Consider the following 26,867-nt stretch of genomic DNA (forward strand, 5'->3'; position numbering starts at 1 on the left):
ACCCCACTACTGACTTCCCTCCATGTAAATGTAGACCCATTAAGGACTACTAATTGAGTACAGTTTGTCAGTCAGTTACAAATCCATCTGGTGGTGATGCTATCTATCCCACTTTTTTCTAGCTTACCAAGAAGTAGGTTGTGGTCTACTTTGTTGAATGCCTTGCTGAAGTCTAAGTATATTATGCCCACAATGTTTTGTTGGTCTACTAATTTAGTCACTATGTTGAAGAATGAAATAAGATTGGTGTGGCATGATCTGTTTTGTTTTGTTGCAGTGCTATGAGCAGGCTCAACAACACAAATTATGTTTCTATGGTCCAATTTCAATTTTCCTTTGGGACTTTCATCTGCAGTGCTCAGCCTAGTCATTTGATTTATCTAGAAAAAAGCCAGGCACATTGATCTTTTGTTATTTGCATTTCTCTGGATTTTTCCTGGCATGTAGAAAAAAACCTACATGTACACCATATGAATGTTAATTGCTAAAAAAATGCTTATACGTTGTAAAATGGATATTTGTCCAGGAAGAACATGGCAAAAGATTCTTTGTCATGGAATACTCATCTTCTTTATCTATTTTTAAACATAAATTGGGATTTCTGTTAAATTGTTTTTTGATTTATATTTTCTTATATTGATCACACACACCCCACAAAAGATCCAAATGCTGGATAAGGAACAGATCTGGAGTTAGATAGTTGTTTTTCAACAGAAGTCCAAAGACCAGGAAACAGCAGTTCGAAACCCACTGATGCTGAGATGGCTAAATTAGGGGCATTGGTGCTTTTTCTTGCTGATCATGCTGATCATCTTTGCTCTGCCCTGAGTCGCTGTTGGCATGGTTCTTGAGCTAGGTGCCCACCATAATATTCCCTCTCATGATCTGAGTTGGATCACTCTCTCTCACACACATACTCACACCACACATTGTTCTGCTCATTGTCATCTAGAACAATCTCAAATGTTTAATTGCTGGCCAGCTCCTCAGATCAACAGCACATTTCATCTGCCTCTTCAGCTTCTGTCTCAGAGAATTTAGAGAGGATCACAAAAGATCAAGGGGGGGGGGGGTCATCACTTAACAAGTGCCTACCCCAAAGTAGATGTGAGATGGCATAGTGGGTAAACTGAAGCTTCTGGGAAGAGAAGTGGAGACCCTCAAACATTTTATATGTTCATTTAATATATGAACTTGAGACAGTTGGTCTCTGATTTGAGAACAACCTGGTTTAATTCAAATAATTTAAAATTTTAAAAAGCTAGCAGAAAAGAATAAAAGAGGATCAAAAATTAATTTGATTGAGGAATCAAATAGAATTTGAAATATTTTTGAAGGGTATTTGTTTTATTTTGGTCAGGTTTTGACCATCGTCAAATACTATAATCACAACAAAGGTATCCTTGAGGGCATTCTGCATAATATATCTATTTAAGATTCATGTAATTGGGTTGTTGATTAATTCCATTTTGTAGGCAGAATCTCCTTGAGTCAATTTATTTGCCTTTTGACAGGATATTTTATCAGTAGTGGACAAAAAAAGAACACAAGCCCTTTAAATTTAATCCAGTTAAACATGAAACAAAATATTCTTAGGAATGGCTTCCATTTTGAAATCCTAAAATGTATTTTTTGCATTTTGTACATCTGGAACCATTGATTTTCTGAAATTATATGTTCTAATTCTTTATTATCCACAATAATAAAGTTATTAATCAGAGATTAAATATAACAAATATTATAGTTCAATCAGATACAATATTCATTCTCTCAGTCTTTAAAACAACCATTAGATGTCAACAGAAAATGACTCAATCTTGCATTTAGCCAAAGTGTACTAATGCAAGATCTTCCTTGTCAGAATAGCTACCTTTGCTATAAAAATTATTGCATTGGTATTCCACATCATTTATAAGATTGTCTTTACATGTAATAACCATCCCACATGCTTTATTTGAGTATCTATTAATGTAGGTACTTTCTCCTAATTATTGACCACAAGTGTCCACTGAACGTTTAACAGCTCGTATAAAGGGGTATTGATTATTTCTGAGGTTCATAAACAAAGACATTACATCCATATCTTTGGTGTCCCCAACCAGAGAGAAGGTGAAATTCTGAAGCAGAGCACTGAAGAACAGGAAGAGCTCCATCCTAGCCAGGGCCTCCCCTGGACAGGCCCTCTTCCCTACAATACCAATGAAGAAAACAGAAGTTATTTCGGAAGTACTTGTTGGAATTGTCTCTGATAAAAGACTAATGTGGATCAGGTAAGCATATGAAAATGCAATACAATCTGTTCCAGAGGCTTGTACCTGCTGAGAATGGCATGAAAGCATCCTTTCTCTTGAACTGGCCGTTTTCATCCAAAAAATGATTGGGATTGAATTTCTCTGGAGTCTCCCAATGAAGAGGGTCAAAATGTACAGAGGTGAAGATTGGCACAATAGCCATGGACTAGAAGGAGAGGAATAAACAGATGACAACAAATGATACTATTTCATATGGAGAAGAAAGTGCCTTTAGTTTCCCCGTGCCTAAAATAAAAACAGACAATGACTAGCCATCTGATGAACCTTGAAGAATGAGGAGGGAAGAAATATATATTTCTTTCAATACATATTTCTCTAAATTGCTCTTGTATTCAAATTGCCTCGCTTCTCAAGGATCTAAGTCGTTCTTTCATTTCTTCCCTAGAAAAACCTTCTTAAAATCTTTTATCACCATACCTTGGGAATAGTGTAACCATGGAACTTTGTGTCACAGGTTGTTGCCCGTGGGAAGGTTTCAAGGGTCCCTTTCTGATATCGCTGAACCTCATGAACAACGGCATTTGTGAAAGGCATTTTCAACCGGTCTTCCATGTTTGGAGTGCGATTTGTACCCACCACCTCATCAATCTCCTGTTGCACCTTAGCTGTGAGAAGAACAGATTGAGATGAGATTCCAGACTTTGTCTTGCTGAGCACCTGCAGTCATTTGAATAGAAATATATGTTCTGAGGCGGGGCCAATGTCGCGACGATACAGCATGTGATCTCAATGCTCTAAGATCGCATTTGAGACTTTTGCCACTGGGGGGTGTCCAAATGAACCGAAACCATCCCGCAGAGTAGTGAACAGGAAGAATATGTCTTGCTGATCTCAGGGACATCGCAAAGTCCCTGATTGATCCAAGAGAAAGTCTTTAAGCCGGTGACAAAAAATCCAGCCATTTGGCTGACGAAGTCGGGGCGGCTCCAAAACGGGAGGATATGGAAAGAGAAAGTGTTTCCAGCTGGTGAGGAAATTTTATTATTTTAAGAGTGACTGCCTATAAAAATCTTAAAATAAATTTAAATTGGAGAACAGAAGAAATAAGCGGCGGAATTAAATTTGGAATGGTTTTTGACAGGGGATTATCTTTTTTCTTTCTCAATGCTCTCTTCACGGATGGAATTTATGTAAGACCTTCAAAATGAATGGACTAAGCTTTCTTCTTCTATTTTCCTTTTTTTCATTACTCTCTGTAACCTATGGTCTAAAACTCTCATTTGTCATTACTGTGGAGGTTTTTTTTTAACTCATTTAAGAATTGGACTTTCTCTTCAACTTGAAATACAAAAAAGACACTTTCTTTTTAAAAAGGAAAGAATTTGTTGCATTGTGGCTAACACTGTGGAAGTTAGGCTTTGTGTATTGGAAACAAAACACCTTTACTTTTTTTCATGGATTATATCGCCTGATACCTCAAGATCTTATTGCATGTTTACAGAGAGATAAGAAGAAACAGATGTTCCTTTGAGGTATTTCTAACCAGAGAGAGGTGATTAAAAGTTACTACATTAGAATAACAGTATTTACATAGTTGAAAACAATGGTGCCATCACAGCAGGAGAAACAGGCTTTAAGTCTGCAAAAGATATTTTTAGAAATACAAAAGCTATGAAATACACGCGAGACGATTGAGAAGAAGTTGGATGATTTAATCCATTTAACAGCAAAATATGATGGGGAAGTTGAAGATGTTCATCAAATGGAGAAGGTGGCAGTTAAAATTCAAAAAAATGAAGAGGAAAATGATTATAAAGAAATTAAAACTGCTGATATTTATGATGATGGGTTCGTCTCTGAAAATGGAAAGAGTGGAATATTGAAAGAGGAATTAAATGGAGGGGAAACTTACTCCAGATGGCAAGATACAGAAGAAGAAGAAGAAATAAAAGAACTTATGGACCTAAGGAGAGAAATCTTTTCAGCAATAGTTTTGATAACACCACTGACAATTATAGATAAGTTGATTGAGGAAACAGAAGAAGGGCATCGAAATTACAAGAGAGACTGTATAAGCAAAGAGCTGCTAAGAGGAGTCCATACAAAGTTGATTAAAGAGAAGATAAGAGGACAGACACAAACAGCAGAAGATATGAGATTGCCTCGTTATTGGAAAGAAACAGGTTGATAGATGGAAGAATATAACTTAAAACTAGCTAAACTTGGGGAAATTTAGTGATAATAGATATAGTTAAACAAATAATTGATAATGATAATAATGTATACTATGTGTAGTGTCTTGATATGTAATAATGGGATATGAATATTGAATGGTACCCATGAAAGGAAGATTTGAAACCGTTTTGGATTATATATAAAGATAAATAAATAAATAAATAAATAAATAAATAAATAAATAAATAAATAAATAAATAAATAAATAAATAAATAAATAAATAAATAAATAAATAAATAAATAAATACTAAGTTAGATATAGTTACGTTTTGAATATTAGGGGGAAAATGTAATAATATATGATATAGTTAAATAAAGGAGGGATAATGATAATAAGGTATATATAAGCATGGGTACAACATAAGGAAATTGAATGTAAATTGCAAATAATGATTTGGAAAGAAGGATTAGAAAATTTTGTTATTGAATATTATGGATGTTTAGGTATTTATTTATTTATTTCTTAGCGCTTATAGACCGCCCCCTCTCCCAAAAGGGACTCGGGGTGGTGTACAGTCCATATCAAAAACATCATAAATAACTATAAAATTTAAACAATTAAAATTATTAAGTGGATAGGTACATAAATAAGAGGAGGATAAAAATAGACAGAACTGTAATTGCTAAGTAAATAATTTAAAATATACAAAATTTAAAACCCCAGTGTCCTATAAAATTAAGTCCCCTAGAAAACCAGTAGGAAATGTATATGCCAGGAGGTAGACGTTAAAAATTATGCCAGGCCAGCCAGTCGGAACAGGTGTGTCTTCAGTTTCTGCCGGAAGGAGTGGAAGTCAGTGGTGGTTCTAATGTCGGGGGGGAGGTCGGGGGGGGGGGTAGAATAAGATATAAAGATTCAGTGTTATTGGAGGATTTTAGAAATAGTAAATGAAATGCTAGTATGTGGTTATGTATTAAATTTTGGTATATTTTATGAAGAAGGACGTTTAAACAATTATAGTCAAATGTAAATGGAGTTATGATGATCGTAACATGTATAAATATCTGAGTTAAACATTTGAGTTAATATGAATTGTGCTTGATGACTGTGGAAGAGATGCCTTTTGTAACCAACTGATACACTTTCTACAATATGCAAAAAAAAGAAGTTTTTATGTGTTGTGTTTGTTTTGAAAACAAAAAAAAATTATTTTTAAAAAAAGAAATATGTGTTCCAAAGCAAATTGAGGGAAGATGGTTCTAGCCAGGACAATGGCTCCTCCTCAAAGTCATTTCTCAGTACAGACACTTCAACTTTTCTAGTACAAGATGAGATTCATATTATTTGAATCTCTGTGTTTTGGTTCTCTAGCGGCCTGTGGAGCTGGCAGCAGAGTTGGACAGTGAAGAGGTATGGAAGGAACATGGGCCAGTCTTGGAGTCTGGGGAAGGCTCGGATGAGGGCTCTTCGTTGGAGGCAGAGAAGGGGGCAGGGCCATCTGGTAGTTACGAGCTGCCTCCGGAGCCTGACATCAGCGAGACAGAAGAAGAGTGTGAGTCATATAGTCGGTTCAAGCTCTGAGAAGTCCTGTTTGACTCTGTGATACGGTTGGCTTTGCAAAACTAATTGGTAATTAGATCTCTGGCAGTGTTTCAAGGAAGATAAAGGTGGGTGCTTATCAACGTTATCCTGAAAGACTGCGGCAACTCGAGCAGACATCTGTCAGATTCTTTAGACTGTTTTTGAATCATTATGGGCTATGAATGACTATAATTCACAGCTATTTAAATAAAAGAAGGATTTTGGGACTAAGATTGTGATTTATGCTTTCTCAGGAAGCCTAGGGCAGAACATTCTGTGCCTTACTACATATCTTGAGAGGCAGTAAGCATAAAGCATTTCTGTGTGGGTTTTCTGAAGTTTAGAGTCTTCACCGAAAAACAGGATAAATAGTAGTCAGGAGAAAGATATAGTTCTTAAATTAATTTCCTAAACTGTTATTATATATGTACATTAATATTTACACCAGCAGCAAACAAGCATTCATTCCTCCAAAAACCATGAGGCCCATTTTCAAAAAGCTAGAGGTTCAATCTATAACTAATCAAGCAATTTTTGGTGGTATCATGAATTAAGATTAATTACATTCTGTAACAATATTTATTATTTTTCATCTATGTCATAATTATACATTCCTGTGGAAATGAATGTTACCATTGTCTGAAGCAGTGTAGTTCAAAATGGTGGAGATGATGACCTTGAGTTAAAAGGAATGTTCATTTATATTATTGCAAAAATGATCCTCAAGAAAACCTATACTATATTAATTTCAGTCATTCATACTAAGATTTCATAAAGCAAGTATTAAATTATTGCAATTGGTTGAGTGGTCTATGGCAGTATGGCAGAAGTGGCATTCAGCCGGTTCTCTCCGGTTCGGGCGAACCAGTAGTGGCAGCTGCAGGAGGCTCTGCCCACCCCTCCCCCACCCCAACATAATATGCGATGGGGCAATACACTCACATTTGTGAGAGAAGGTAAGTGAATCCCTCTGCTGCTGTATTGGGGGGGGGGATATTGTTGTTACAGCATTCAATCACTTGTCCCAAAGATGCTTTTTTCAGGAGACAACTGGACTGTCTTGCTTTTTCTTTGAAGACATTTTTCTTCTCATCCAAGAAGCTTCTTCAGCTCTCACTGGATGGTGGGGAGTGGAAGAATTTATATACCTTGCAGACAGCTGTTCATTTGCATCCTTTTAGAGAGTCATTGAGCTACTTGGAGGTTTGTCTGTGTCCCCAGGGTCACCTAAATAGTGTAAATGGTTTCTGTAGTCTGCATTTTTTTTCTGGATGAATGGATTTCCAGAAAAATTGCAGTTTACAGGAACCATTTGTGCTAGTCAGGTAACCTTGAGGATACACAGATAAACCTCCAAGTGGCCTCAATGATTCCCTAAAAGAATGCAAATGACCAGCTGTCTGCAAGGAATATAAATCCTTCCATTCCCCACCATCTAGTCAGAGCTGAAGAAGCTTCTTGGATGAGTCTTGAAAGAAAAAACAAGAAAGTACAGTTGCCGCCTGAAAAGCACTTTTGGGACAACCATAACCTGGATGACTGAGAATCTCCATAGACATTCAATCACTCCTGCCTCTTTCTGATCTAATCAATACCAATTGACTAGAATTGTCTTCATAAAATCTCAAGATTTGATGGGAAACCCATTTGTTTCAAGGGCATGTTAGCTAGATCAGGAAATCTTTGAAAAAATCTATAAGAAGACAGAGGAAATCACTTCCCAAATATTCCTAGGAAAAATGCAGAAATCCAGCTGCAATGAGTTTACTTTACTCAACTCCATCTTTACTTTCTTTTTTCTTTAAAAATATGTTTTCTTTAAACGCCATCATTTCTTTCTTAGCATTAATAGTGGCAACCCTAGGAGTACCAACACCATTATATATTTGTGGGTATTTTTATACCTTGAATATGTGGCAATTTAGCTATCGCTAGAAGGCTGCAAACCAAAGCGTGGCTTGTGGTTATTGTCCCAGCCATAAAGAGTCCAAACACAACCATCACAAGGTCTTCAATAGTGTAGACACCCTCAGTTGAGTTTTGCTCCTAAAAAGAAAATGGAAAGAGAAACAGAAGAATAAAAAAATTCTACTTGGAATTGAAAGGAGGCAAAGTAAAAGCTACAGGCTTGCTTCGACTCCACTGTTTGGAATATTTTTGAAAATACCACTGCAGACTTGGATGAACTCATAGATACTGTAACATTATATGTCAGTTTCTGTGAAGACCTATGTGTACCAACCAGGCACTTGCAAATATACAGTAACAATAAACCTTGGTTCACAGCTAAACTTAAGCAGCTATGTCATTCCAAAGAGGAAGCCTACAGAAATGGTGATAGAATAATGTAAATCAGGCCAGAAACATATTAACAAGGGAGATCAGAGAAGCAAAAAGAAGCTACTTTGAAAAGCTAAGGAATCAGTTCTCAACAAATGAACCAGCAAACATGTGGAAAACTTAAAAATATCACTGGTTACGGCAAACCTCCTTCCAAGGCTGAAGAAAATCAACAACTGGAAGATGACCTGAACGTATTTTACTGCAGATTTGAAAGGAAACTACAGTCACCTATCTCCCAATCAGCCCATCTCAGACACACCAACAACAGCCAAACCTCCTACAACTGACCCCATCCCATTGGGTTCACAACCCCTGGTGATCAGAGAAAAGGAAGTGCAAGATCTATTTCACAGACAGAAGCCAGGAAAAGCACCAGGCCCAGACAAGATAACTCCTTCTTGCTTAAAAGTCTGTGCTGACGAATTGGCCCCCATCTTCACCCAAATCTTCAATAAATCACTAGAGATGTGCCTTGTTCCTTCTTGCTACATCCCAGTGCCAAAGAAACCTTCCATCAAGGAACTGAATGACTACAGACCGGTTGCTCTAACATCTGTAGTTATGAAAACCTTTGAGAGGCTAGTGATGTCCCCACTTGAAAACCATCACGGATCTGCTGTTAGACCACCTGCAATTTGCATACAGATTGACAGATGATGTTGTTAATATGGCTCTGCACTTCATCCTACAACATATTGAATCTCCAAAGACCTACACAAGGGTCCTCTTTGTAGACTTTAGTTCAGCATTCAGTACCATCATACTGGACATTCTTCTAACTAAACTAAATCAGCTAGCAGTACCTGAACACACTTGTAAGTGGATCACAAGCTTCCTAACAGATAGGAAGCAGCAGGTGAAGCTAGGCAAAATCACGTCAGATACTTGTACAATTAGCACAGGAGCCCTCCAGGTCTGTGTGTTCTCTCTCCACTTCTCTTCACTCTATATACCAATGGCTGCATCTCAAATGATCCATCTGTTAAACTACAGAAGTTTGCAAATGATACAACAGTGATTGGTCTCATTGGGTAATTTGAACAACTAGCCACCTTGTGATGTGACAGGAACAATCTGGAACTGAACACACTCAAAACTGTAGAAATACTACCACCTCTTATAATACTAGACAACGTAGTATCAACAGTAGACACCTTCAAATTTCTAGGTTCTATCGTCCTTCAAGACCTAAAATGGATCCCTAACATCAAAAACGTCATAAAAAAGCACAATAAAGAATGTTCTTTCTACACCAACTCAGGAAGCTCAAATTGCCCAAGGAGCTGCTGATACAGTTCTACAGAGGAATTATTGTGTCTGTCATCTGCACCTCTATAACTTTTTCAGTGTAGGAGTTGAAACAATTTATGTTCAGGATGCGAGGGGTCTGTAAATAAGAACAATGCTATAGAACACTGCACACCAAGACATCTAGACACAAAACAGTTTTTTTTCCTGCTAAACCAATAACTCCCTCACCACTGTCAAACTATTCACTGCATTACTATTACTATTAATCTTCTCATCACTCCTATCACCCATCTCCTCCCACTTACGACTGCATGACTGTAACTTTGTTGCTTGTATCCTTACAATTTATATTGTTTCCTGATTGCTTATTTGTACTCTATGACTATCATTAAGTACTCTATGACTATCATTACTTTATGATTCTTAACGAATGTATCTTGCCTTTTTATATACACTGAGAGCATATGTGCCAAAGACAAATTCCTTGTGTGTCCAATCACACTTGGCCAATAAAGAATTCTATTCTAGTCTTAAATAAAGTAATTCATGAAACTCTTCAATGTCTTTTTCAATTAAATGAAATATAATTCAATCAGAGTAGAATATATAGAAAAATTCTTCAATTCTAAGATATTTTTAGGGTCACTATTTCATGCAGAGGAAGAAACAACTTACCTGTCTGGTCTACCCATCAAATATTTACCACAATAATTCATAGTCCATTTTTGATTAACTTTGTTGGAGCTGGCCTAAAGAATTCCTAAGGTGTATGCTTGGAAAGAGAATTAAATCTGTTCCATAGAAATTTACTTGTTTCATCTAACAAACCAATCCTAATAGAAATTGTTTCTACAAGATGGTTCTAGAAAACTTAATTATCTTTATATCACCTATTGCAATTGTAGATCTCTAAAGAAATACCTTCTAAAATTTAAATCAGCATGGGAAGAAAATGTTTATGCATACTCATTTTTTGAAGGAAAATTCTGCTCTCTTAAAGTTAACAGAGTTCATTTCTATTGTTTGACCTAACTTTCAGAATTGAATGGATACCTTTATCAACAGTTATGCCTGGAATAGTAATATGTGCCAACAAATGGCAGTGAAGGGATTGTCCAAAAGTAAACAAAAAAGGGGAGGGGAGAATAAATATTTCCACACTTACTTCATCATATAGGATGAATTAGTTCCATCATAGATACATAATTGAGATATTTAAACAATTATGCAGATATGGTATCTATACCTACCTTCTCCACTCTAAGAAGATAGCAATCGATATAGTCACGCAGGTTTTGGGGATCCAATGTCTTTTTGTGCAAATCCACATTCTCACGGATATAATCACAGATGTTTTCAATTTCAGCAAAAATGCTTTGGTGTGGCCCAGGAAAGTATGTCACTATTTTTGGAAATGTATTGTATACCTGTAATAGAGTTCACATGAAATATTATAACTTATTAGACCATTATGGTGGAGGATTAATGCCTCAAATATCCAGAGAGTAGCTTTTACTTTGATATTGCTAGTTGTCAATACTCAGATGGACCCAATAACAAGAAGACAAGAATCACAAGGATTTCAGTATGCTATCTTTAATTCTATTCCCAGGCAAATACAATGTCTTGGAAACCACAATAGGAATTAATATTTATAATAAATTAATTAAAGAGGAGAGTCTTTGAAAGGCTTTCCCCCAGATCTCTCCTCCCCTAGGCTGAATTCCTGGTAGAAGATACTTTGTCAAGGGATGTCAGGGGAAATTTCACCCTGAACTAATGAGGTCTAGGATCGACGGCTTTTCCAAACAGCATATCTTCAAGAAAAACAAAAATAAAAACCCGAGAACATGTTCTAATTAAAAACAAGCTTTAATACAAAAATAAGAAACTAGAAATAAAACAAATCTATCTAATTGTTACATTTTGGCAAGAACAAATGTTGTCCACCTTCTTGGAAGACGAACAGAAGATCAAAAGGAAAGAAGTCTCTGGAATGTGTGATGTATTATAAACATGTTAAGCATGCACAGTAAATCATTGCTGATAAGGACCTATGACCTGCGCAGTAACTCTTTCAGCTCGGATAGCAAACAATTAACGCAGTGACACCCCTTCTTTTGCTAGTTGGGCTGATGTCATCAAATCATCATATAAGGCACATCTTCTTTTGCAGATACTCGTGTTGTGCTGCTGCAAGTGGTTTGTTGAGCATGTGTAGAAACATATTGCAATTTAACAAAACCTTGCTTAACTAATTGCTTTGTGTTTTGATAACAAATGTCAATGTGTCTGGACCTAGAACCTATAAAATGTGACTCAGAAATATAAACCGCCGATACATTATCTTCCATCACGGTGATTGGTCGAATCGGACGTGTCCAGATATCTGTGATGAAAGCATCAAATCACGTTAGAGAATTACAAGCATCTGAAACACAAGCATATTCAGCTTGAGTAGATGAACATGAAACAAAACTCTGTTTTCTCACTTGCCAGTAAACAGGACATCCATTCAGGAACATCATGTAACCAGAAGTACTTTTGTGTGATTTCTTATCACTTGCCCAATCAGAATCGGCATAACAACATAACTTTGGATGATCAGTGTGTGTTGGTTCTAGCAATAACTTCATGTGTTTAGTGTGTTTCAGGTATTTCAACAACTTCTTAATGCATGCCCAATGAAATTGTGTTGCCTTACCTACGTGTCGTGATAAAAGATTAACACTAAGTGCGATGTCGGGTGTGGTCCAACTACTAATGTATAATAGTGACCCAATGACTGAACGATATAATGTTTGATCCTCGAACTCAGGACTTGGTTCATGTGTTAAGTTGTGAAAATCTGTTTGCATGGGTGTCTTTGTTGTGTTAGCATCTTTCATGTTGCAATGATGGAAAATGTGGTCAATTTTCTCCTCTTGTGAAAAACTAAACCCCTTCTGTGTTTTTTCAATCTGAACACCTAAGTAAGTGCTAATATGTCCTAAAGATTTCAGTATGAAGTATCTCAGCAAACGTTTAGCAAAAATCTCACTCATTTTCTTATTTGGACCAATATAAACAATGTCATCAACATAAATAAGAATTATCTTATATGCATTGTTAGATCTTTTTGTGAACACACATTCATCAGTTTCAGACTTAATAAAGCCCATTGAATTTAGTTTGTCAGTAAGACATAAGTACCACATTAAACCTGACTGTTTCAGACCATAAAGACTTTTGTTCAGGAACCAGGTATCCCCTTCTTGCTTTCGGAATCCTGGAGGGCTTCTCACGTAGATCTCTTCATATGGGTCTGCATGTAGATAAGCTGTGTCACATCAAATTGGAAAACTTCTAAACCAAGAATAGTTGCAGTGGTTAAAGCAATTTTTACACTTTCAGTTCTGACTGTTGGTGAGTAAGTGTTTGTGTAGTCCTCAGGATAACGTTGAGCGAAACCCTGAGCTACAAGTCTGGCTTTGTATAAAGACTCACCATTTGGTTTCTTCTTGATTCTGTAGACCCATCAAGTGCCAATGACTTTCTTGTTTGCTGGAGGTTTTGCAGGTGTGAATACATTAAGTTTCTTTAAACTGTCCATTTCATCCTGCATTGCATCATACCATTTGTCTTGCTCTGAATCAGGAAGCTGTTTGATTTGTGTGAATGTCTCAGGAGGAAGAGTAACGTTGCAAATCAAAGGTAATGGTGTTTTTGTCAGTTGCCACGAATATCGTTGTGGAGGGATTCCTTTTGTGACCCTCTTGGAATGTCTCGGAAAAAACAGTCCAGTCTTCTTCTTCTTCATTGTCCTCGTCCTCACGTTCATCGCTAGCATCAGCATCCGCGGCTTGCGAAGACGGAACATCAGGTTGTGAAGAACTGGTAGAAGGAATATCTGCCTGTAAATTGTCATCAGGCTGCGTGGCATCTGGAACACCATCTCTAGGAAAATAAACTTCAGGATCATTGGAATGAATCCTGGACCAGTCAATATCTTCTTCAAAATTAGCAGATTGTGAAATGACAATCACATGTTTAGGATCAATAAATTTGCTCCATTTTGAGTTCTCATCAATACCATAAATCTCAGTTTCTTTGCTACTGGACCTCGCTTTCTTCTTTGAGTTAGGGAATGTTCACCATAGCGTATGAACCAAAAATGTGGAGGTTCTTGAGATCAGGCTTGTAGCCATACAGCATATAGAAAGGAGTTTGATTGATTACACTGCTCCAAGTACGGTTGACAATGTAATTTGCATATTTGATTGCTTCACCCCAGTATATGCTACAGAGATTGGCATCTTCTAGAAGACAATGCATCATGGTTTGCAGAACCCCTTGTCTTCTTTCTACGACTCCGTTATGAGCCGGTGTATATGGAGCGGATGTCTGATGAAGAATTTCATTTTTACGCATCCAGTCCTGGAAACACTGAGACATGAATTCTGTACCACGGTCACTCTGGATTCTGGCAATGCGAACTTGGTATTGTGTAGAAACAAAAGCTGCAAAGTCTTTAAAGATCTGAAAGGTCTCAGATTTCTCTCTCATAGGATATACAAATCCATATCTAGAATGATTATCTACAATTGTTAGAAAATACTTTCTACCACCAAATGATGGTGGGAAAGGACCCACTATGTCAGTGTGTACCAAATCAAAAATGCGTGTTGACAGGCGTGTAGCGTGTTTGGGAATTGCAGCTGCCTTGGATTTAGCTTTTCTGCAAACTGCACAATCGAAAAACACCTTACACCCCTTTAGATCCAAACCTTTTGCGAACTCCGGCATCTTTCTAAGAACACGGAAACTGGCGTGCCCCAATCTTCTATGCCACTTGTTGATACATCTGGAATGCAAAGGTTTACCAGTTAGTGAATTTTCAACATTAACAGTTTCATGAGGAACCTCAGGTTTGCTCTGAGCAATCTGCTTCTTTTTTCTCTGTTTGTTGGCTTTAGGAGCCTTTGGAACAGTAACGGGTTCTCTCTCTGAAGCAACTCTCTCTGGGCCCATGCTGTCCCTTTTTGGAGTTTGCATAACCTGGAACTTTAACTCTCTAGACAAATGACTTTGACTAAGCAAATTACTGGTTGATGAAGGTATGTAATAAACATCAGGGATGTATATATCGAGCTCTTCAATGGAAACAGTTCCTTTTCCCATGACCTTACAAGTGTGGTTGGAGAAAGTATACAGTTCTCGATATTCGGGCTCGGGTTCGCCCATCTCTGTGAAAAGTTCCTTTCTGTGGGTAACGTGTACAGCTGCTCCACTATCTAAAGTCACAAAAGACGTCTGTCGTATTTTGGATCATGTTGTGGAACGTTGGTTATGGCCAATGTTGCGAGTGGACCTTGTGGATCACGCCTTGGACCACGACGACCTTGTCTTCCGCCTCTACCTCTGCCTCTGGAGCCTGTTCCTCTGGGCTGGTATGTGACGGGAGCTGGAACTCATTGGGGACAATCCCGGGTGTCATGTCCCATACGGTTACAGATGTAGCATCTTGGCATCCTTGGAGTGTATCCTCTTCCTCGGAAGGAACATCTAGCTGGAGCTTTTGATGCTGGGGGTTGTTGCAGATCTGGCATAGCTAATTTGATAGCTTCCTCCTCAACTAAAAATCTGCAGACATGATTAACTGTGCGTTGGGCAATATGCACATAGTTAATCTTTGCAATAGCATCTTTCCATTCATAATTCAATGAGTTAATGATGATGCTAATCATTTGGATATCATCAATTACATGGTCACTTTCTCTCAATTCACTTCTCATTCTTTTCAGTTTGGTCAAATGTCCACCAATTCGTTCACCAGGTTTCAACTTCGAACCATGGAGCTCAGACATTGCCATTGGTGCTTGAGCAGCAACATTAAATTGGCTTGCTTGAGAGGCTGGCATTTGCCTTTGTCGCATTAAGCGTTGCCTTGTTCCATCTAGGGAAAATCCAACACCACCAGGGGGAGTTGAAGATTTAACCTTTGGAGGCATTTGCATTGCAGCTTGATCATCTGGACGACTTATAGATAGGTCTGTCTAGGTTTGTTGCAATTGTTTTAATTGTTGCTCTAATAAATTTTCGCCATGAGATGGCAGTGCAGCATCACTTTTTGGCTGCAGACTTTTTGCGTGCGTGGCATAAGTAGTAGAATAGAGGAGATCACGTGACCTTGGTGACGTGTACATATCTCTCTGTTCTGATTTGCCTAAGGCAATGTCCTCTAGGGTGTGTGTCTTAGGTTGTGTAGAAGAAGGCAAGATGGCGTCCTCAGACATTTTGGAAATGGGGAAACCCCTCCTACTTGCCTCTAATCTTTCATAGTGTTTTCTAGCTTGAAAAACCTGTTTTTCAAAAAAGTCTATCTGGTCACGATAGCTTTTCATATCTTCACCAGGGCCTGAGAAGGATTCATAAGTTTCACTTTCTGCGTGGGGGTGAATTTTCTCTGCCGGCCGTTGCTGCAAGGGCTTTGGCCAGACATCAATTGTTTCATAATCTCTAAGAGTTTGGGAGTGAATTTGCTCTGGCAACGTGGAACGCTTTGGTTTAGCCTTGAGCATTTCATAATCTTTTGGAGATATTTGGGAACGTGCATAATCAGAAGGAAGATTTACTGACCTCGGTCCGTAGATTTCACCTCTTGGAACAGTTTCCTCTTGTTGAAAAGTTTCCCCCACAGCAGGGTCTTCACCCAGTCTGGTTACTGGACTTTGGGAACTTGGAAGCCAGCGTGAAAAATTTTCCATTTCTGTATCAGAGGGAAGGCGCTTCATGTCTGTCTTTTTTCTTTTTCTTTCTTGGCATGGTTAGAAAGTTGATTTACGCATACCTCAGTAGCTAGACCATTCTTTCTAATTAGCTTATCTCTTGAAGATAACTTGGAAGGAACAGCCGTAAACTATAGCCATCCTTCTGCTGCCATTATTGTCAGGGGAAATTTCACCCTGAACTAATGAGGTCTAGAATCGACGGCTTTTCCAAACAGCATATCTTCAAGAAAAACAAAAATAAAAACCCGAGAACATGTTCTAATTAAAAACAAGCTTTAATACAAAAATAAGAAAATAGAAATAAAACAAATCTATCTAATTGTTACATTTTGGCAAGAACAAATGTTGTCCACCTTCTTGGAAGACGAACAGAAGATCAAAAGGAAAGAAGTCTCTGGAATGTGTGATGTATTATAAACATGTTAAGCATGCACAGTAAATCATTGCTGATAAGGACCTATGACCTGCGCAGTAACTCTTTCAGCTTGGATAGCAAACAATTAACGCAGTGACAAGGGATTCTCCCACTGCTCCCCTAGCCTCACCCATCTCTTCCACAAATGCTGAAAATGACCAAAGTCCTCCAAGAGGCAAAGACAGAAACTGGCCGTGTGCATAAAGATAGGGGACCTGTCTAACAATTCCATGATAAGAAGTAACATATCTGTCCAGAATCTGACATGGCCCAAAGCAGTTATGAGAGAAGGAAATGGTTCCCTAGGAAATAAGCCCAACCAGAAGAGATTATGCTGAGAACCAATTTATGTTTGGATGTCTAGATTTGCCTTCTCCTGCTTAGTAGCTCATCAGATCTAATGTTTACATTTCTGACCTGGATATTTATACTCACAAACACACCTGCTAGTTAAAATAGGGGTTCATGACAGGAAGAGGATCAAGTAGATTAACATACCAGTCCGAAGATACTAATAGTGTATCTGAAATGAGTCTCCATAATCTTCTGGTGCTCTATGAAGGTTTTATCTTTGTAATCAAATCGATTGCCAAAAACAACTGCACATATCACATTAGAAACAGCACTTGCAATAATTCTCCTTGGGTCGAATGGCTGCCCTGCAAAACAAAAAAAGAAAAGAAAGACCACAGATGTTTATGAGTGGGATCAATGAATGTGGATCTTCCCTTTCTCAAATCTCATCTCAAAACTGCAATAAAAAGTGATTGAGGCCTGAGAAATTGGAATTTTAATTCTTTCCCTCTTTCCTATGAATGGAATATAAACACACTATTAAAATCCTATAACCACTTTAATCAAGATACAACATAGTGCTTCCATATTTCACTTTCAAATTGACTAAATATATATTCAAAGATTGACCTTCTTAGGCTAGAGTTTCTTCACAAACTTACCGCTGTCTCCTTCAGTCAAGAAGTGTTTTCTCACTCCTTCCTCTGCCTTTTTCTGCTGTATTTCCCACCTTGTCCCTTCCCTTCTTCATATCTTCACAGGTTTTGCCACTAACTAAGCTCTCCTGTCTCACCCTCCCTCCCTCCTTCTAAACGCCTTCTTTTCCTGTTTTCTTTTTATGTTTCTTTAAATAATATCATTTACAAGTCATTCCATTATTTCTCCCTCCACATTCCAGAGGTTTGTCCATTAAACATTATATTCAAAGGCTCCACAAGTCACTAAAGGAATACTATTTATGACTGCTTAATTCAGATTCACAGTGCCTTTCAGTTCTCCACCCTCATGCAAACTCCCCATAAAAGCAAATCATTATGCATGGTTTCATTTCTACCTGTAAATTATCTATCTATCTTGCCTTTTTGTTGGCTACTGATTTTTCCTGGTGTTTAATATGGCATTATGTTTAAGTGATTTTTTTAAAGAAACATTTTGCTACTTTTTCCAGTTTTAACCAAGCACTCTGTTATCTCCATCCTTCTCTCCTGCTAACCTACCCAATTTCTTTTTAAATAATCCAATACAACTTTTTCCTATTTATTTTTTATCTCCTTCCAGAAAAGATGTAGCCACAAGAATGGCTTTCAACTCCCTGTATAAATTCTATTTGTGGCCCTTTAATTCGTATCCATGTTGCTTTACGGATCTCTGTCCTTCATGGAGCCTATTCTTATGCGTGTGTTGCTTACCTCCCTTAGTTTACCTGTCTCCTTTATCCATAAAGTTTTTTTGCCAGTTTCTGAATTTGCTTGATGTGTGTTACTGCATCCAGGCTAACATTTCACTAGTTTTGGGCAAACTTACAATTTTATATAGCCATAATTGCTCCATTAAGTGACTTCCTAGGATTTCTGATCTCACAGTAAGATTTCAGTATTTCTCAGCAAGCTTGTAATTTTATCAAGCCAAAAGCTGACACTGGGTAAAAAAGAGGGAGAAAGAGCTCTATTACTTTTCCCTTTGCTTCTGAACAATACTGTGAAAATAAAAGGGAGGGGGGCATTCACTGCTTAAGTTTTTCTTTATTTTGTGCAATTAAGTGTAGAGCATTTGAGATTTAGTGTAGAATCCAGTTGTCTTGCAACTTCATATAATACAACAAATCCTTTCGAGATTCTTTTTTAAACCTTTTGTGGTAGCCATTTCCTCCATTAGACAAAGGGCTTCCTCCTGCACCCTCTCAGACATTCTTTTCTTCCCCATCCCAAAATCTCGCAAGGTGGACAGTGTGAAACGTCGCAGCTCCCTCCATTGTTTCTCATCTGTGGTGGCCAGACCTGAAACCAAGGACACAGGAAACAGATCACAATGAGATATAAGTTCTCAAATTTTGCAAAAAGGGGAAAAAGTTATACATTATAATTTTTCCCCACCCCACTTTTACAGTAAAGAAGCCTTCATGCTTGAATTACTAATTAGATCAATTGCAGTTTTCATCTATTCAGTGCTCTCATATTAGGAGAAGAATGAATGAGGTTGTGGAAGTCATGTCACACCTTACTGTAAATGTGAAATGGATAGGGATCAGAGGTGGATTCTTCTTCCCAGTAGTGGAAATTAGGCCTGGATCGCTGAACCGATAGGGACTGCAGGCTAGCCATGGCTGTAAACTGGCTCGGACACTTGCTCTGCCTCGCCTTTGCCCTGTGCATCCACAGAACTGTCTCCTCCTGCCTACACGCAGGTAAGCATTCACAGTAGGCTTCCTCCTCCTCCCCACCGGCCAGTGTCTCCCGAAGCCACAGTGGTGAAGGGGACAGGGCAGCCCAGAAAGCTTCACAGCCATGTGACTATGAAGCTTGCTGGGCTGGGTGGCCCCCTCCCCATCGGGACAAAGCCACCGCCATTGCAGCTCCTGGAGAGCCGCTCTCATATTTGCAATCTGGAGGGTAGGGGGAACAGGCTGCTACCTCCTAGCTCAGGAGCCACCTAGTGGCAGCCCAGGCAGGGCCGTGGCAATGGTGGAGTCTGGCGCTCGGGGAGGGCAAGGTTAGCATGTTCCAAGCCATGCCCTGTGGTGTCTCTTTCCGCTGGCTCAGGCCAACAGGCTCAGCTGCAGTTCAGACGAGCTGGGGAACTGTGGAGAGCATCCCATGTATTGCACCCTGCTCCCACAATTTGCCCATGCCTCCGTGCTGTTTTCAGGCACCCAGTTTGCCGGGCTGCCCCCGTCCCCTCTGTGGCTGTAATGGCAGAAGATTTAGGAGATTGCAAGTCCAGCAGGGAGAGCTGCCAGACTGTGGTAAGACGTGCATCTCAGGTGGGACAGTGGCAGGGCAGGGCCGCTAAAGAAGGGGAAACAGGGGCAACTGGCAAAGGGAGGGAGTGGGTAGATGGGTAGAAATTTCAAAAAAAATCTTATCTTTTTCTGTGCGCGTGACCTGGTGGTGGTGGGGGTCATGTGACTGCATGGGTGTGGGTGTGAGTGACATCAAGTTGGCCACACCCACTGAATCTCATGTCCCCCCACCTAGCCATGCCCACTAAACCAGCAGCGAAAAATTTTGAAACTCACCACTGATAGGGACAGGTCTTTAGACCAGTCATGGACAGATTTCTCTATTAGATACAATTTTCAGTAAGTATAGAAAAATGGGAGGTGCTTCACTTATTTTTCTATAGTAGAGGTTTTGTTCACAAAAAATAAGTAATTTCCAATAGCTCTCTTACTTGGTTGCTTCATTGTGTACCATAATGTCACTGTAAATTCTAAGCAAGCACATAGATTTTGTCCATTACAACCTCTCTGCAACCTAGTTCTTGAGGACTTTGATATGCTTATCATTCTTAACTAATTCCATCATCTCTCCTTCCTACCACACTTCCCTCAATTACAACTCTCTCTAGAGAGCTAAGCCTTTGCACCATCTTTCTGAAATATGATCATTTGAGTCTAGTCATTTGTGCTTTGAGTGAAAATTCTTGGACAGATTTGCTCAATGATTTTTTTTCCTGGGCATCCATAATATTCTCAAGAGTTTTCTCTGGAATCTTCTCCAACATCAAAGCTTAAAAGGCATCAATATTTTCCCTATTCTGCTTCTTCAAAATCCAAATTATTTTGAAGGCACATGAAATTGATATTCAACATTAATTTGCATAACATAAGCCAAAAAAAATGTCAACCACTTTGAATGTCTTCCCAAATGAGGTCAAATTGTTGTTATTGTTTGTTTGTTTGTTTTTTGTGGTTATTTTGCATGTAAGCAACAATTTGAGCAGTCTTGAGAAGCGACCAGTTGAAAGGAAATGGTGAAAAAACATTTAATTCCTTTTTCAAGAAACATGACCAAATCTACATCTTTACAAGACATTTCAAGTGAATCTTTCACAACTATCAATATTATCAATGGCATTCAGACAATTTGTACAGAAAATTAAAGAAAAACAATAACTAATAAGGAAATGAAAGAGGATCAACCTTTATTTTGGAACATGTGCTTATGAGAAGGCATTTCAGTTCGCCCACCAAATTCTTCTGAATGATCTACCAAAGCATCTTTTACCACGGCGTACCCACAAAGAGCAACCATTGGTTTTGATCCATTCCAGACAGTAAATATAGGTCCATATTTCTCAGCAAGCTAAGGACAGAATTAGATGAAAATTCAGTTAATTAGGTGACAAAGCATTTTTGGTGAAATTATTACAATGTATTGTAGGAAGTTAAAACCTCTCTACTAAAAAAATGATACATTTTAGGAAATATTAAAAGGGCAGAATATTTCATTTAAAAGGGAGTCAGAAACTCAGCTCTCCCCCTCCCCACCTTTGTCAATGGGCCAATAAGGCCTGAGCCATTCTATTCTATATAACAAAGATCAATCCTCTTCAGGCATACCCATCTAGCAACCAGAAACTCACTAGAAGGCACCCGAGAAAATTACATCAGAAAGGAATACAAACAAGCTTGGTTCTCAGGACAGCCTACAAAGTTAGCTAAGACACCCCCCCCCATCCCCACCCCTGGGAGTCTAATCACAAATCAGAATGCATTTCTTACACAGGAATGGGGAGCTCTGAGGTGAGACCCAGATAGGGCATAAAACCAGGGCACTCTCAGCATTTCCTCCCTTTTCTGTTCAGGAGCTCAAGCCATGTCCACCATTAAACCATCTTTCCAAGCAGCCTCCATGTTTTCCAGTGTCTTTTTCCCCACTTGGAACTGAACCCAGAAGGACATTTCTTCCAACAGTACTTTTGAAATACTTCTTAAATTTGCCAGAGCTTCAATAACTGTTAATACCTATAGAATACTTCATATAATTATGATCCAGTACATGGTATATATCTCCTAGTTGGTGAGTGACAGACCATGTTATGTTGGCCTTTGTGGGTATCTGTGGATTATAGAACCTAGCTTGCAGAGAATAGCTTTGAGCTGCTCCAAATAAAACTGTGCTTTGGTTATACTTCTGATATACTAGCACAAAAGGACCAAAATGCAGAAGTTCTATTTTTACCATTAACAAAAAAAGTTATATGTTACAAAGGTAAAATTAAGCTTGAAAACTATTTTGGTGAGAACTTCTTAAAGTTGGTCAAGTGATTATTTGTTGTGTCAAGGACAGGCCTTGGGACTTCTGGTGAAGATAACTAACTGACAACACACCCAGGGAGAGATCATTGGGGCTCCCTGAGAAGGATTTTTCTCTAGACTGTCGCTTTTTCTACTTACCAACAGAAGGAACCAGCATTCCTTTAGTTTATATGACTCTCCTGGGTTAGGGAGAGTTCTAGAATCATCGATCCTCCATACAGCAAGAGTCTGCAAGTTAGCTTCAGGAGATGTGCTTCAGAACATGGTAAGTTAGCAGCTGAGGGGAAGGGCTGCAATCACTTTATTTGAAAAGCAGCAATTTTTGGAATTTATTTTTCAAATGGACAGTGTTGTGTCTTTGATTTCTTGATCACTTTTAAGGACTATTAGTCTTTATTAAGCTAGAAAAGATTTTCTTCAGCCATAGCCTGTTATTCCTTTGAAGATCTATGCCATTTTGAGGAATTTTCTTTTAATTGTTAAACAAGTTAGAAAGATACTGAGATCGCTACACACTCTGCCAAGGACCATGTCATTGCCCAAGTGCTCAACTGGGTGTGGAGGGGATAGTCAAAGGGGCCAATTATCACAAAGTTCCTTCCCTTCCACAGCCAGCAACATGAGCTCTCCACTCAATGGGGCTGCCTACTCTGGAGGAGCTGTGTGGTGGTACCCCACAGGCTGCATCAGCCAGTTTTGGAAGCTCTTCATGTAGGCCACTCAGGTAGTGCGCTGATGAAGGCGCTCAACCTCGTTTATGTCTGGTGGCCCAACTTAGACAAGGCCATTGCTAATTGGGTTTCATATATTGTCAGCCTTGCCAAGAGTTCAAGACCAGCCCCCTCATTCACTCTAGCACGCGAGTGAGAAGCACCCAAGACATCTTGGTCGAGGGTGCATATTAACTTTTCAGGGCCTTTCCATGGACAGACTTTTATCGTGGTTGTGGATGCTTACTCAAAATGGCTTGAGGTGGTACTCATGACATTGATCCCCTCAGACGCCATGATCAAGGCCCTTAAAAGGCTGTTTGTGATCCATGGACTATCAGATGTCCTCATTTTGGACAACAGGCCATAGCTCATATCGAACAAGTTCAAGCTGTCATGTCAATCGTCATGCCCTGATTGCACCAGTTGTGGATTCCAGGCAGTACGGCTCAGTATGGCTGTACCGCTAGTAGCTGGGAGCAGCGGCCACCATACCGGTATGGTGGCTCATTGGCCCACCTGCGTTCCATAGTGTTTATAATGTGACCAGCCAATTGAGCATGTGTGTACAGCATGTGTGCCTGACTAGGATGCCCGGTCCCATGTGCAGCATACCGTTTGTGAGAAGATTCACAACCCACCACTGGATTGCACCATTCCATCCTGCTAGAAATGGTCTGATCAGCAAAGGAAGCACTGGCAAGGATGGGCCAGGGGGACTGGCAAACACAGATAGCTGAGTACCTCCTGGTCCAGCATGTTACACCAAGCTCCACCACCAGCAGGAGACCAGCCGGTAATTCAAATGATACAATTTTGAGGCTCATAGATTTATTTATTTTTCTAAAGTTTTTCTTGTTACTATATATTTTAATGAACTTTGAAACCTCCATTGCTTGTTTATCAGATTGCTACAAGGTGACTTTATATTATAATTCTCTTTGAAGGAATGAGCTGCAAATAAAATTGTTCTTTCTAAAATAAATCAAACTAATACAATTAAAGAAGCTATAGGTATATTTCAAAGGTAATCATTAGAAACTTTGAAGAAGTACAATAGTTAACTAGCCTTACCTTTTGAGAATGTTTATGCAAAGGTAGTACATCTCGCTGAAAGAGGTTCCCCAGAATAGGCCATGGAGCAGGTCCAGGGGGAAGCTGTCCTTTTTTCTTGTACATTTGGAGAAACGAGAAAAGAGTGAAAAGTATACAGAGAAGTAGCAGAACTCCTGTCCATGTCAGCTCCATTCTCTTCTGAGTTATTTTCCTCTACAAAACACCCAGAAACTGTTTCAAATGAGACAATGTTGAAAGAAGAAGGCTAACTGGAACCTCAATGGCAGTCAAATAACATATTTTCCCTAAACTTTTTTTTTAAATCAATGTGTTATTTTACTCCTATCAATACAGGGTAATTATTTACCAACATCTCTACCTTTGGACTCTGGGTTCAAATGAGTTCTTCTTTTTCTACATTTTGTGCAACAATATGGAGTACATATAAGTTGGCTTGAAAACGTGGACATTTGCTTTTTATATAACTATCCAAGGTAAAAATCATTTCAGAAGAAAATAATAACAGAATAACAGAGTTGGGAGAGACCTTAGAGTTCTTCTAGTCCAACCCATTCTACAAGCAGGATTCCATATTCCATTTCAGACAATTGGTTGTCCAGTCACTTCTTAAAAGCCTCCAGTGATGGAGCATTCAGAACTTTTGAAGGCAAGATGTTCCACTAGTTAATTGTTCTCACTGTTAGAAAAATTATCCTTAGTTCTAGGTTGCTTCTCCTTTATACTCTGGGAAAGCCAGATCTTCAGGCCCTTATGAAAGTAAGGAGGGTTAAAGCTGACACATGTGCAATGGCAGAGAAAGCTCTTCTCCTGGACACCGCCAGCCAGAATAATCAAGCCTGCAGCATGCCAGCACAGGTGGGATGGGCCAAGCCAGTGTGATGAGACAGTCCCTCAAGTAGTCTGCACTTATGCCATGAACTGCTTTAAAGGTGATTACCAACACCTTGAATTGCACCTGGAAGCAAACCGGCAGCCAATACAGCTCACAGATTAGTGATGTAATATGGGGCATTCTTTGGACCCAAGAACTGTCTGAGCCACCGCACTTTGTACCAGCATTAGCTTCCAAATGCTCTTCAAAGGTAGGCCCAATAGAGCACATTACAATAGCCCAATTGTAAGATATCTAGCTCCTGAACAGAAGAGCCCAGGGATTCCTGATCCAGGAAATGCCACAATTGGTGCACAACCCGAATTTTCTTCTAGCCATGACTGCCCCCTGCTCTTTGGGCAGGAGTTGCAAGTCCAGGATAACACACACACCCAATTGTGAACCAGGATAGTGCCACCTCATTCATATTCAAAGATGACAAAGTCTCATGTACTCAAAGCCATTTGGTCTTACTAGGATTCAATCAAAGGCCCATCTAGGCTCCACAGCCTCCAGGCACCGCAAGAAGGAACCCAGAGTATCATTTGGGTCACCAGGAGTGGCAATATAGATTTAGATATTGTCAGAAGTCTGCAGACACCTGAACCCACAGTGACAGATGATCTCGACCATATGGATTCATACGGATGATGGAAAGGAGTGGAGAAAAGTGGTAAGCTCTGCATGATGCCACAAGATAATGGCCAAGAGCTGGACCTCTCAATCCCTATCAACAGGGATTGGAACCAGCTTTGAGAAAGGAGCTGAGCTAGCACTAAACGGTGCCACCCAGCTGCATCCCCCATAGCTGACCCAAAAGGATACCATTGAAAGCCATTCAGAGGTCAAGGAGAGCAAGGATGGTTGCAATACCCCGATCCCACTCTCACCAGAGATCATCAAGTGTGACCAATGCCATTTCCATCCCATAACTGAGCCTGAATCCTGACTGAAAGGGATCCAGATAATCTGCTTCATCCAAGACCCTCTGAAATTGTCAGGTCCCCACATTTTCCACAACGTTGGCCAAAAAGGAAATTGGATGAAAGTTGTCCTGGCAGTGATGGTTTTTTAAGGAGGAGGCAAACCAAGATCTCCTTAAAAGCCTCCAGAAATGCCTCCCCCTCTAGTGAAATAAAATAATAAAATAAAATAAAATAAAATAATAAAATAAAATAATAAAATAAAATAAAATAATAAAATAATGAAATGAAATGAAATAAAATAATGAAATGAAATTAATAAATAAAATAAAATAATAAAATAAAAACACTGCCTTATAAGTAGGGTGTGGCTGTATTCAGAATTAATCAATCACATTCAAACTGAAGGTAAATAGTAATCGGGACACACATCGGACCAAAGTTTAGAAATGCAGGTACTCCTTGACTTACAACAGTTCATTTAGTGACCATTCAAAGTTACAATGGGACTAAAAATGTAACTTACGACCATTTTTCACAGTTACGACCTTTGCAGCATCCGTACGATCGTGTGATCAAAATTCAGATGCTTGGCAACTGGTTGATGTGATCACATTCTGCGACCTTCTGACAAGCAAATCAGTGGAGAAGCTTAACAACTGGGTTACTAACTTGTCAACTGCAGTGATTCATTTAACAACTGTGGCAAGAAAGGTTGTAAAATGGGGCAAATGCACTTAACAAATGTCTCACTTAGCAACAGAAATGTTGGGCTCAATTGTGGTCGGAGATTGAGGACTACCTGTATAGGTGTCTTCCAAAATACAACATGCTGTACAATAAAGTATCAACCCTCCGGGCATTAACATTGTCTGTAAATGAGTATTGGGTTGTTTGTTTATGGAACAAAGTCCTGTCTTTCCTAATGGGCATTGCGAAACAA

At 39.1% G+C, this 26,867-nt stretch overlaps 1 protein-coding gene across 1 annotated transcript; it reads right to left on the reverse strand.

The window, feature by feature from the left end:
• Positions 1 to 1,861: 1,861 nt before the first annotated feature.
• LOC309398614 (cytochrome P450 2C23-like) lies at positions 1,862 to 26,029 on the reverse strand. The gene is made up of 10 exons (XM_081965689.1): positions 25,892 to 26,029; positions 24,128 to 24,216; positions 21,225 to 21,387; positions 18,931 to 19,080; positions 17,288 to 17,448; positions 10,855 to 11,031; positions 7,915 to 8,056; positions 2,730 to 2,917; positions 2,316 to 2,457; positions 1,862 to 2,188 (listed from the first exon to the last, which is right to left on the reverse strand). The coding sequence occupies exons 1-10, from the start codon at positions 26,010 to 26,012 to the stop codon at positions 1,989 to 1,991; spliced, it is 1,533 nt and encodes a 510-aa protein (XP_081821815.1). The 5' UTR covers positions 26,013 to 26,029; the 3' UTR covers positions 1,862 to 1,988.
• Between the last annotated feature and the right edge of the window lie 838 nt (positions 26,030 to 26,867).

The sequence above is a fragment of the Natrix helvetica genome (assembly GCF_964273705.1).
Source record: "Natrix helvetica genome assembly, chromosome: 1".
Lineage (NCBI taxonomy): Eukaryota > Metazoa > Chordata > Lepidosauria > Squamata > Natricidae > Natrix > Natrix helvetica.